The 11,366-nt window shown below is 50.0% G+C and overlaps 1 protein-coding gene across 6 annotated transcripts in view; it reads left to right on the forward strand.

Annotated features, from left to right (window-relative positions):
• The window catches only part of APLP2 (amyloid beta precursor like protein 2), a 72,482-nt gene extending 63,170 nt beyond the window's left edge, over positions 1-9,312 (forward strand). For 3 of the 6 annotated variants that reach the window (XM_067751579.1, XM_067751576.1, XM_067751580.1), the window contains 6 exons: positions 702-854; positions 2,694-2,729; positions 5,473-5,558; positions 6,295-6,369; positions 6,692-6,847; positions 7,869-9,312. In XM_067751579.1, the coding sequence (XP_067607680.1) occupies positions 702-854; positions 2,694-2,729; positions 5,473-5,558; positions 6,295-6,369; positions 6,692-6,847; positions 7,869-7,970 (608 nt within the window). In that variant the 3' untranslated portion in view covers positions 7,971-9,312. The remainder of the gene's footprint in view (positions 1-701; positions 855-2,693; positions 2,730-5,472; positions 5,559-6,294; positions 6,370-6,691; positions 6,848-7,868) is intronic. The other 3 variants (XM_067751578.1, XM_067751581.1, XM_067751577.1) reach the window with 2 other exon arrangements.
• Positions 9,313-11,366: the final 2,054 nt, after the last annotated feature.

Consider the following 11,366-nt stretch of genomic DNA (forward strand, 5'->3'; position numbering starts at 1 on the left):
AGAGTTGATGAAAATTGGAAACCACCCAGGAAGCAGTTGTAAAAATCCAGGAGAGAGGGGATGGCTGAGTGCACAGAGATGGGAATGGAGGAGATGGAGATATGAGTGGTCCTGAGGATATGTTTCAGAGGAAGGGTGAACAGGATGCGCTGATGGGCTGGACAGGGCACGGGGTTGAGAGAAAGAAAAGCATTGGCTCTGCGCTTTTTCCCTGTGAGCAGCTGAGTGGGTGGTGAGGCTACGTTTTGCTCAGGTGCTGCATTCTCTTTACCTGTTAAAGTAGAAATTGTCCTCAGACATTAAGTAGAGGTGTGCAGTAGGCTACCAGGTGGATGAGCCAGAGGCCGGGGATGCAGGTGCAAGATACAGGTTTGGGAGTCACGATCCGTGGATGGTATTTAAAACTGTGCCGTAGGAGGAAACCACTTACCCGGAGGGAGTTGATCGAGGAGAGAGGGGGGCCCAGGATGCAGCCATGGGGTTCCCAGCACCAAGGTTCTGCAGTCAGCAGGGTCAGGGAGCACACCCTCAGGAGAGAGGAGGGGGTCGTGCGTGGCCTGTGTTGCGAGCTGGTGAGACGCCCCTTTAGGCAGAGCTCACATCCCACCCTTAATGACACGAATTAGCCCCATGCAGGCTATCCTGTGCCTAGAAACCAGATCCTTCTGAAAAGCTGGCTCCTGCGTGTCTGTCTTTGTCAGATGAGCTGCTTCAAGAACAGCGAGCAGACATGGACCAGTTCACCGCCTCCATCTCAGAGACCCCCGTGGACGTGCGGGTGAGCTCGGAGGAGAGCGACGAGGTCCTGCCGTTCCACCCCCTCCATCCCTTTCCGTCCCTGCCTGAGAACGAAGGTGCGTGTGCGGTAACAGCCCAGCTTGGCAGCGGGGGCCAGCGGGCGGGGAAGAATGCAGTTAGAAAATTGAAGTCAGATCTGGGACGGGCTCGTGCTGGGGAGACTGTGTTCCTGGTGCAGGTTGAGCAGGGGAGGGGCCGGGATTCACCGAGCACCTGCCGCGTGCAGGCACCGAGTGGGGAGCCTTCGGTAACGTCGGGAGGTTTGTGATGTTTCTCCCATTTTATGGACAGTTTGCCTAAAGCCCACTGTTTGTCCTGGTCCCATCAGCTGCCTCAGTGTGTGAGGCCTTCCACGTGGAAGCCCCTTTGCAGCTTAAATAGCACTTTCGTGTTCTAGGCTGTCATTATCTTTTCCTAACAGTCTCGGGAGGTAGGTGACGGGGGGCTGCAGAGGTGAGCTGACCCACTCGAGTGCGAGGCGGGCTGAGAAGCTGTCCCTCTGCCTCCTCCTGTGCAGGCATGCGTTCTTCCGTTCCCTGCCGGTTCTCGAGGTCTGTAGGGATCTCTCAGAGCTGTGGGTCTGGGGACTTCCCTGGTGGCACAGTGGTTAAGAATCTGCCTGCCAGTGCAGGGGACACAGGTTTGAGCCCTGGTCCGGGAACATGCCGCGGAGCAACTAAGCCCGTGCGCCACAACTACTGAGCCTGCGCTCTAGAGCCCGCGAGCCACAACTACTGAGCCCATGCCCTGCAACTACTGAAGCCCGCGCACCTAGAGCACCTGCTCTGCAACAAGAGAAGCCACCGCAATGAGAAGCCCACGCACCGCAAAGAAGAGTAGCCCCCGCTCGCCGCAACCAGAGAAATCCTGCGCGCAGCAACAAAGACCCAACGCAGCCAAAAATAAATTTAAAAAAAAGCTGTGGGTCTGCACGAGAAATAGACAGGCTGCCGAGCCCAGGCCCTGAGGTCAGGGTGTGGAATCAGTTTCTGTTTATTTGCGGGCTGCCGTTGTGGCTGTTGGTGGTGTTGATAGAAGTAGCGGCCACCGCTGTAGAGTACGCCAGCCTCGGCTAAGCACTGCGCGTGGACGCTCTCGTTTATACTGTTATCCTCACAGTAACCCTCTGAGGTAGGGACTGGGTGTGTTCCCCATTTGGGGAACACAAGGTTTAAAGAGGTTAAGTGTCTGCCCAGGTCACGTAGCTTGTAGGTAGAGAGTAAGGATTTGAGCCTGAGTTGATGCGGTCCTGAGTCCTAGGCAGATCCCGGTGGTGCTGCTACGGAGGCCCGAGGAAGGGGGCGTCCGGCTTGGCCTCCAGACCCTAACACAAGTGCCTTCCTTCCAAACCAGCTCTCTCAGAGGTACCGACTCAGTACAGTTGACCCTCTGATAGTAAAAGAGGATCCGAGGAGGGAGCCAGATACATCGCGAGGCGCCCGCTCACTCCCTAAGCCTGCTCTTTCAGACCCCACCCACGGGGCCGCAGGGTGGCCCTACCTCCTCAGCTTGTTGGCATGGGGGCGCGTCTCGCTTGGACATTTGTGAACTGGGACCTTGTCTCCTTCTCAGAAAACCACAACCAGTGCTGACTTGGGTTTTTGTTGTTTTCTAAGAAAAATAACTTGGGGCTAAGCTAAATAATTTGGGAATCTCACAGAAGTTCCCCCAAAAGACCCAAGACCGCCTGCCTCCTCTCCCCTCCTTGCAGTCATGTGCTGTAGCTCTTACCGCCGTTTGCTTGTGGGGCAGCTCAGGCCCAGTTTGTAAGGAAGAGTATGCTTTTGTTCACGTTATAGAGAAAGTCAAGCCAAAGGTAGGAATTTTGAAAGAAGGGATTTTTTTCTTAATCTCCTCTTGTGCTGTTTTGTTTTTGTTGCTTTCCTTTCTGCTAGACACTCAGCCGGAAGTGTATCACCCAATGAAAACAGGTTGGTTTTGTCAAAGATGTACCCCCTAAGACCTTCATTCCTTTCACTTGCCCGGAAGTCTCACGCTCCGTTCCATTCCACCACCTGATGCTTTCCGCCTCATGCCTTCAAGACATGGCTGTGGGAGGACCAGAGGAGCCTGACTTCCGGCACCCAGAACCCGGTGTCCGTGGGTTTGCTTACCCGGTGGCCGTCCTGAGCTGCCCTTCTGGATGTCCAGAGAGTACAGAGGCATACAGAGTAACCAAAGTAGAGCCTTCATAAATCCTTTTAAGCTGGGTAGACCTTAAAAGTATACCCAGCTTAAACAGGTTGGTTGCAAATTCCTAGGACAAATGAAAACATGCTTATGGTCGGGCGGAGAGCCATTTTATGTTACCTCTTTTTCTCTGCTGCTCCCACATACATCTTTTCCCTTTCTTCTTAGCTGTCCTCTGCCTTTTGTCCATGCCCGAGTGTCTGTTTCCAGCTGTCTCATGTCCCCCGAGATGTAGCGTCCCTCAGAACATAGTAGAAGCTGATGGATGAAACGGGTTGAGACAAGTGAACTCTTGCTGTAACGAGTCTCCACTTTTCAGATGAAGTTAGCTGCGTGTGAGCACAGGCTGAAGGCTTGCACACTTGATCTCGTTTAACCCACTGAACACACTGGAGGTAGGGTTATTAGCTCTCTTTGCTAGATAAGGCAGTTGGAGCAGCCTCAGAGTTCAGTCATGAGCTTAGGAAGTGGAGGAACCAGAATCTGAACTCAGCTTCCTCTGTCTTCAGAGCCCGTGGTGTTCCTGTTTCACAGACTGTGGTATAGTTGCCACATTGCCGGGGGCGGGGGAGCGGGGACCAGTCCATCCTCCAGGGTCATCGTGAACAAGGGCACACGTTCTCGGACTGACCGGGCTGCCTCTGCCCGGCTGAGGGTTTGGCAGTGGTGTGTGTGCTGCTTCTCAGAACACAGGGTTGTGAGCTGCCTGCACAAGTCACTCGTGTGCACGTGCTTTGTTTTATTCTCCTTGGATACGCCTCTTCATCGCTGTGTGGACGTTCCTCTGGGCGACACATCTTGGATATGTTTAGGTGAAGTTGAATTTTCTAAAAGTTTAACTTGTCCTTATGCTTCAACTGTTATTCGTTGGAATAGTTTAAACATTAACTTTTGGTCTGTTAAATTCCCTTGTTTATTCATTCTATAAAACCAAAGTGATTTTGGTCGGCGTTAAAGCAGCATGAGGGTTGTACCACCAAGAACAGTGTTAGGAGAGTCTGAGCACGGGTAGTAGGACTTTAAATTCGTTGGCTCAGTGCCACATTACTTTTGAAATAGGATCCTGCCCTGTGACCTTTGAAATTCTGAGGTGGAGGAGAGAGAGAGATGGAAAGAGTGCAGAGTTAGAATTTATTCGGCTTGGTCGTGAGCGTCCTGCCTAGAGAGAGTCCCTTCCTCACATAGCGGGAATGCAGTGTTGCTGTCTCAGTGGCATTTTGAGACTACAAAAGCCGGCCCTGGTTCAACTCACCCTAGAATCAGGTTGCGAAGCTCTTCTTTAAAATGAAAGCTCTGGAGAAAGGGCTGCCTCGTTTCTGGCTGCATTCTAATGAGTTAAGTGTTAGCTGGCCTGGGGGTGCAGCAGCTGCAGTGCGGTTACTAGCGGCTCTGGGTCCAGCACGAGTCTGGCCGTGAGCCGGAGAGCCTTGCTGTGGCTGGGCCTCTGGCAGCCTGGGACAGCAGTGCTTTGCAAATACTCGTGTCGGCATCTTACTCACTTACGGGTGGTCACCGTAGAATGCCGAGTATGCCGCCAGGTTGATCTATTTATAAAAGGTTCAAATCACAGGCGTCTAGGTAGCACTGTATATAATATTATTAACGAGACACTGGTAGGAGAGCTAGAAGTCACATGCTTTGGGGCTAAAAATAGAGAAGATTGCGCCTCACTTTTCCTCTCCCTGGGTTTGTGCTGCGCCTTTGAGCGCTGTCATCAGGAGTGCCGCGCACAGGTGATGCCGTCCCAGGCAATGTCTGACCTTGACAAGAGACTGTTGCCATTCTTGCCCTGTTTATGGAAAGGTACCATCCACCTCCGTGTTAGAATTCCCCCCATGTAGGGAATGCTTCCTTCCTGATCTTTCTGGTCTGATAAGCCCCGGGAGGGTAACATCCTAGTGAGAGACACAGAAGAAAATCAATAATTACAAACAGTGACTCTGAGTACTATAACCTGGGAATGTCTCCCAAAAAGAGCTGCAGCTTGAAGAACAAATAGGAAGGATATAAGGTCAGGGAGGGTATTTCAGGCAGAAAGAATTGCCTGTGGCGTAAAAGATGGTGCTTGAGGCAGGCATGCAGGTTCGCTGCTGGTGTGACAGTTCTTCCACTCAGAGGAAGTGTCAAAGGAGTGAGTTGAGGGGTAGTGGGTGCTTGGTGATATCACAGGGTGGGTCATGAGTTTTTTGATGCTGGAATGCCTTTGGATCCAGCTTCTGTTTATAGTACAAAAAGTATTCTCTCCTGAAGGCTTGCAAAGTGAGCACAACACTCTCTCCTCCTCCATGACACCCATTGGTCCTGCGTCACTCACCCCTGTGGAGCGCAGCGCATCCTCCCAAATGGGAACAAGTAGCATATGGAGAAAGGGGAGGGGGCATCTGGTGAGGGCTCCCTGGCCCTCAGGAGGGAGTTTGCTGCTTCTCTGAGGTTGGCGTGAGGTCAGCCTATCCCAGGAAACTCAGGTGTGCTCTCTCCACGCAGGATCTGCACTGGGAGAGCAGGAAGGAGGACTGATCGGGGCCGAGGAGAAAGTGATTAACAGTAAGAAGAAAGTGGATGAAAATATGGTGAGCCGTTTCTCCCTGCTCTGTGCCCGTGTTAACTTTGAGAATAATTAGAGTGAGTCGCATTGTTTTAGATGCTTCCCAGATGGACCTCCACGTGTCCGTTTCCATAGGCTAGCAGATGGGCAGGCTCTGACTGCTGCCACAGATGCGCTGTATTGTTCAGAGTCTGGGTGTGAATAAAGAATTATTTTTCAGCAGTAGCTCATCTCTTGCTATACAGTGGAAAATATATATGCAACTAAAGGTATGAATAAAATATGAGAGGCCATTTCAAATGAGTAGAGATTTAATAACTTGAAAATGGAACAGAGTTGAATTTGGTTCTTACACTGCCTGAGGTTTATACCACCTATTAATTATTCATCTAGCATTTTTATCACTTACATTTCTGGATTATCTTTAACTGAATTGGATATTTAAACGTGGCTGCGTGGTAATCTGTGCTGAAATACCTCCACAAGGGTTACCTAAAGGAAAACGCAGGTGACAGCCCTTAAAAGACCAACTGCTGTACAGTAGTTTTGCGCCCACACCTGCTCCTTTGTTCAGGGGTTTGGTGAGCGGACTTAGGTGAATGGCGCAGAGCTGATGGGTGAGTGGGTGTCCATCAGGCGTCTGCTTCCCTCCACCAAATGGTAAATGGAGGGCACGAGAAGCAGTTACACTTAACACACTAAATTTGCCCTCCCTCCCAGTTGGTGACATTCTCCCCCCCACCCCCCTGCCTCCGTTTCAGGTCATTGACGAGACCCTGGACGTGAAGGAAATGATTCTCAACGCCGAGAGAGTTGGAGGCCTCGAGGAGGGGCCGGTATGTGTCCTGCTCCAAAACCTGATGGCAGGTCCCACACCAGCCTCGGCCGTTTTCTCTCCCTCCTGGGAGCACCTTGCGCTATCTTAAGCTATCAAAGGTCCCTCGTCCCCCATTTCCCCTGTGCTTTCGGATAAGAAAGCTCAAGTTCGAATCTCCATGGAGATTGCAAAAGGTGGGGACTCCCCCCACCTGGACGGCGACCTGGACGGCTGGGTCCGGGTGCCCCCTTGGGTTTTTGGAGGCACGACCGGAGGCTCACAGCCTCCCCCGCTGCTTGTCGTCTCTCACACCTTGTCGCACGTCTGCTTCGTTACGTTAGGAATCCGTGGGGCCCCTGCGGGAGGACTTCAGTCTGAGCAGCAGTGCCCTCATCGGTCTGCTGGTCATTGCGGTGGCCATCGCCACGGTCATCGTCATCAGCCTGGTGATGCTGAGGAAGAGGCAGTACGGCACCATCAGCCATGGGATCGTGGAGGTGAGCCGTCGGGGGGCTTGCGGCATTCGAGCGTCTTGTCAGGGGCTGCGCGTCAGTGAGACGACTCCCTGGATTGTTAGGTCACGTCTCGGGAGTCAGCTTTGGCTGAGTCAAGCTGATCCCATCACAAGAGCTGCTGCCAACTCTTAACGTTAATTTGGGCTTCGACCGTGAATGCGAGGAAAGCACAGGAGCATTTTATGCTGCACAGTGTGAACACTGTTTTCTCAGATTGTTTCCTTAGTGTTTCCTTTTTTTTCAGGTGCGTTATAGATGTTTGAGAATGAAGGACTGCTGATACTGTTTCTTTCTTTCTTTGTTATTAGTTTGCTTTTTTTTGACGTGTTTTATAAGGAGAAAACCAGGTATATGACAGTTCAGGCAACAATGGCAAGGTAGTGAATTGATTCTTAAAAATATGAGATAGGAATAGCGCTCTTCTTTTTCAATGGGGAGAAAAGCAACAGGAAGTTCGGAAAGAGCCAGACAAGGCTGTTTCTCTTCCATCTTCTCATTTGTGATTAGAACTGCTTACTTACCACTTGTTTTTGGTGAGTGGTGGGAATGTCCACAGTGTCTTGATTCTAGAAAATGAATACAGTAAAGAATAGAATCTGCTGGGGGAAATGAATGCACATGCGTGTGTCTTAGTTATCCGGCTTCACCTCCTGCTGCACACTGGCCTAGTTGTGGTGTTCCAGGGCTGGAGGGGACCCGAGGTCACCTGGTCCTTCTCCTTGGCCCTCGCTGAGGCTGCCCCACAGAGAAGCGGCAGAGCTGAGGCTTGTCACTGTGGTGCTGGGAGATTCAGCTCACTGTTTCCTCCAGTGTGGACTCCAGCTTTCAGCAAGCAGCCTAGCCTCTCTGACCCTCTTCTTTTCTCTTTCCTCCTCCTGGGTCCTCACCGCCTGCTCTTGTTTGGTCCACCCCGTGGTCCCCAGGGATCGTACAGCTCAGGTCTGCTGATGCCCTGGGAAGTTCTCTTGGGCTCACGCGATAACCCCCGTCTTTCTTCCTGCAGGTCGACCCAATGCTCACCCCAGAAGAGCGTCACCTGAACAAAATGCAGAATCATGGTTACGAAAACCCAACCTACAAATACCTGGAGCAGATGCAGATTTAAGCAGGTGAAGCACGACACCCGGCTGGAGTGGGGGGGTGAGGCGGGCAGCAGATGTCCAGAGGTTTGGACCTACGACTGACCGACAGCTACTTCCAGAGGATTTCATCTTACACTCGGACCTCCTGGATCATTAAGACTATAAAGTACTACTGTAGAATCACAATTTCCATTCTTTTTAAATGGGTGAAAAAATGTTAATATAACAATATATGATATATAAACCTTAAATGAAGTGAAAAATTATCTATTACAGATATTTGACTGATGTAGTTTTCTTTTTTAAATTAATCAGGAGTCCCACTTCTATCGTATTGTCTCACACATGCTCTCTGTAGAAATGGAAGATGTTGATTTTCAATGATAGACTGTACGTGCTACATGCAGGCCGTTTGTTCCGGCCGCATTGTGTCAATCAGGTCTTTATGGCTCACTGTCCTGGGTTTTATTTTAAAAAAAGAAGAGGCAGTATTCCTCATTTAAAGCTTTAAATGAGCTTTCAGATAGTTGCTGAGAAACTAACTGAAATAAGGAGCCGTAACTGATCCTTAAAATACATCATGATCCCCCTCTCAAAATTCCTTTGAAGGACCAGTTTCTTGGAAGTCTGGTGCGCCCACCACTGGGTACCTGGGTGTCTCCACACAAGTCCTGTCACCAAGGAGGCGCTCAAAGCAAGCATTTGAGTTCCAGCTTCTTTCAGCGAGCCTCGTGTGTACAGATTAGGGCCCTACTGCGTTCCTTCTGAATCCAGTTCTTCCACAGAAAGTAGCCTGTAGTTTGTACCTGACGTGCTTCCACTGTCCGCCGTTGCGTCACCGTAGCTTCGGACCGCTCGCTTCTCTCCCGAGTAATGTCCAGATGTGCTGTTTTCCTTCTTGGGCATTTCCCACCCCCTCCGAAGGCACTGGTCTCCACCGTCCCCACCGTTCACTGAGAGAAGACAGCAGGAGGAGGTGGCCGGCATCCTGGGGAGGATGCGGGAGGTTTGCTTTTCTCTGGAAGGTGGATGCTCCAGGCTGTACACAGAATGATCTGTAGACCCCATGGAAAGCTTTGAAGATTTTGTTTCCTTCACATGAGTCTTTGTGATGCTTGTATAGTTGATGTTGACGCTCACAGCTGCTTCTTTTCCCTTTTTTTTTTTTTAATTCTAAAGGTTCTGGTAACCTGAGGTGTATTTTTTTTCTATTTCCCTGTGACTGTTTTTTTTTCTTCTTCCTCCCCTTTACCCCATCCGTGTCTCTTCCCACTATGCACAGATAAACTTCACCTACAAACTCCTTAATCTGCTCTGTGGAGAATGTACAGAGTTTAAACACATCAATAAATACTTTAACTTCCACCAGGACTCCTTGATTTATTGGCCTGGCATTACTCGCGGTGATGGCTTTAACCCTTCTGCCCTGGACAGCGGTGCTTCCTTCCCTGGAGGGTCTCTCACTGCACGGCAGGGGCAGGAGTTGGTACAGGAAGCTGGACTCTTGGGCTTGGATTCCATTTTTCATTTAAAAAATAAGAGGGAAAGTGCTTCAGCCTCAAAGCCGGTGGTTTTTATTGATCTCAGAGAACTGGTCTTTCATTATTTCTTTAATGATTTCCTCCACTGTGTTTTCTGTTTTCTAAAGTTGTAATTGGCTAAACCTCGGACCTCCCTGATTGCTCCTTTTTCTTTAGTTTTAGTCTGTAATCTAGGTGATTGCTCTGCTCACCTTCAGCCTTTCTAGTGGATTTTGTAATTATATTTTTAAATTCCGTAAGAGCTGCTTGCTTTCTCTTTCTCTTCTTCTTTTTTTTTTTGTCTCCACCGAATGGCATGCGGGATCTTAGTTCCCTGACCGGGGGTCGAACCTGTTCCCCCCGCTGCAGTGGAAGTGTGGAGTCCTAACCACTGGACCGCTGGGGAAGTCCCTGCTTGCTTTACCTTAATATTTCATATAACATTTCTTCTTTTTATGATGACAAATCCATCTGAGTTTGTACATCAGGAATTTTTAAAGTTTTCTTCCTTCTCTAAATTAACTGTTTCCTTTTGAGCTATCGACGTCCTATAAATTCCTATAAACATGTAGTGATCATTCATTTGATCAAAATGTGAGAATGAATTACATGATTAGCTAAAAGAAATAAAATCAGTCTGAAAGTTAAGAATTTGGTGCCACAAAATACCATGAATGTTTATTAATATGAGACTTTTCTTCCTGATTCTGGAAACAGTGAGTGGAGCTTGTGGCTGAGTTTTTAGAGAAAGGTTTGCAGCCTCCGTTTCTGAGTTTCTTAAATAACCTGCCACTGGTAGGCACGGTTTTTCTCATTGAAGGAGGCTTGTCTGCCCCACGCCTGCTTTCAGCACTTTGTGCCTGGGGGTGGTTTTCGCGGGTCATCTAACATCCGGCTACTTGTCTGACTAAATGCAGGGGCTAATCTCAGGAGTCCTCACTCTAGTTTACTGTGATGCTGATTTACAGTATATGATGCAGTTAAGAGTCCCTTGCATATACATGCGTACCTGTGTATAAGTGCACATATATGTACATACAGGGAGTGTGCATTTTATGAGCCTCTGGCGAGGAAGCACCTTGGGACAAACCAGTTGAACAGGCTGGTTCTCTGTAGCGATCAGCACAACCCCCTCTGCCCCTCCCTCCTGCACTGGCCTCACAACTTGCTGCCAGAAAGGTCGCGAAAAAGACGAAACTTCATTTTTTTGAAGGCAGTTTCCGCCAGTGTTCTGAAGAGTGTTTTCACTTGACCCTCTGCAATACCAGCTGGAAAATGTGGGTCTACGTTCATTATGATTCAGTTCCAAACCTAACAGACCCGCTTTCTGTAGGTTGGTGCCTGCCATCTGCTAGCTGCTTTGTAAACAGCGCCTCATTTCATTGTCTGAACTTCAGAGCATGGCTGTTATCTTACAGAAAGCTGAGGTCCTCCGCCTGGTGAGGGGCGAAGCAGAGACCCAAGCCCAGCTGTCACTGTCCATCCCTTTGCTCCGTGTATGTCGGCCCTGGGAGACAGTGGGCCCAGGGGTCACCTCCTAGGTGGCGCCTGTCAACCAGGACTCATCCAACTGGCCAACTCTTAGGACTGGTGTCCATCACCCACACCGCTGTCAGTGGTGGGCCTCGGAACTGCCTGGGACTGGTGAAATAGCAGTGGGTTCCTTTACCCCAATGGGCTCAGTACAAAGGGAGCTGAGGGTAGATGCGAACATCCTGGCGCTGAGGTTCACCTGTCGCCCTCACCCTGGATTGACGGAGAGCTCTATCTCTGTATCTGTAGATCTATAGATGCTCTATGCAGATGTTAGTTTTTTAATTTTGAAAGGAAATGTATGTCAGGCAGGGACTGCAGGGCAGACCTCACCTAGACCAGCTCCACTCTGCTCCCTGGCAGCAC

Source organism: Pseudorca crassidens, chromosome 9 (genome assembly GCF_039906515.1).
Source record: "Pseudorca crassidens isolate mPseCra1 chromosome 9, mPseCra1.hap1, whole genome shotgun sequence".
Taxonomy (NCBI): Eukaryota; Metazoa; Chordata; class Mammalia; order Artiodactyla; family Delphinidae; genus Pseudorca; species Pseudorca crassidens.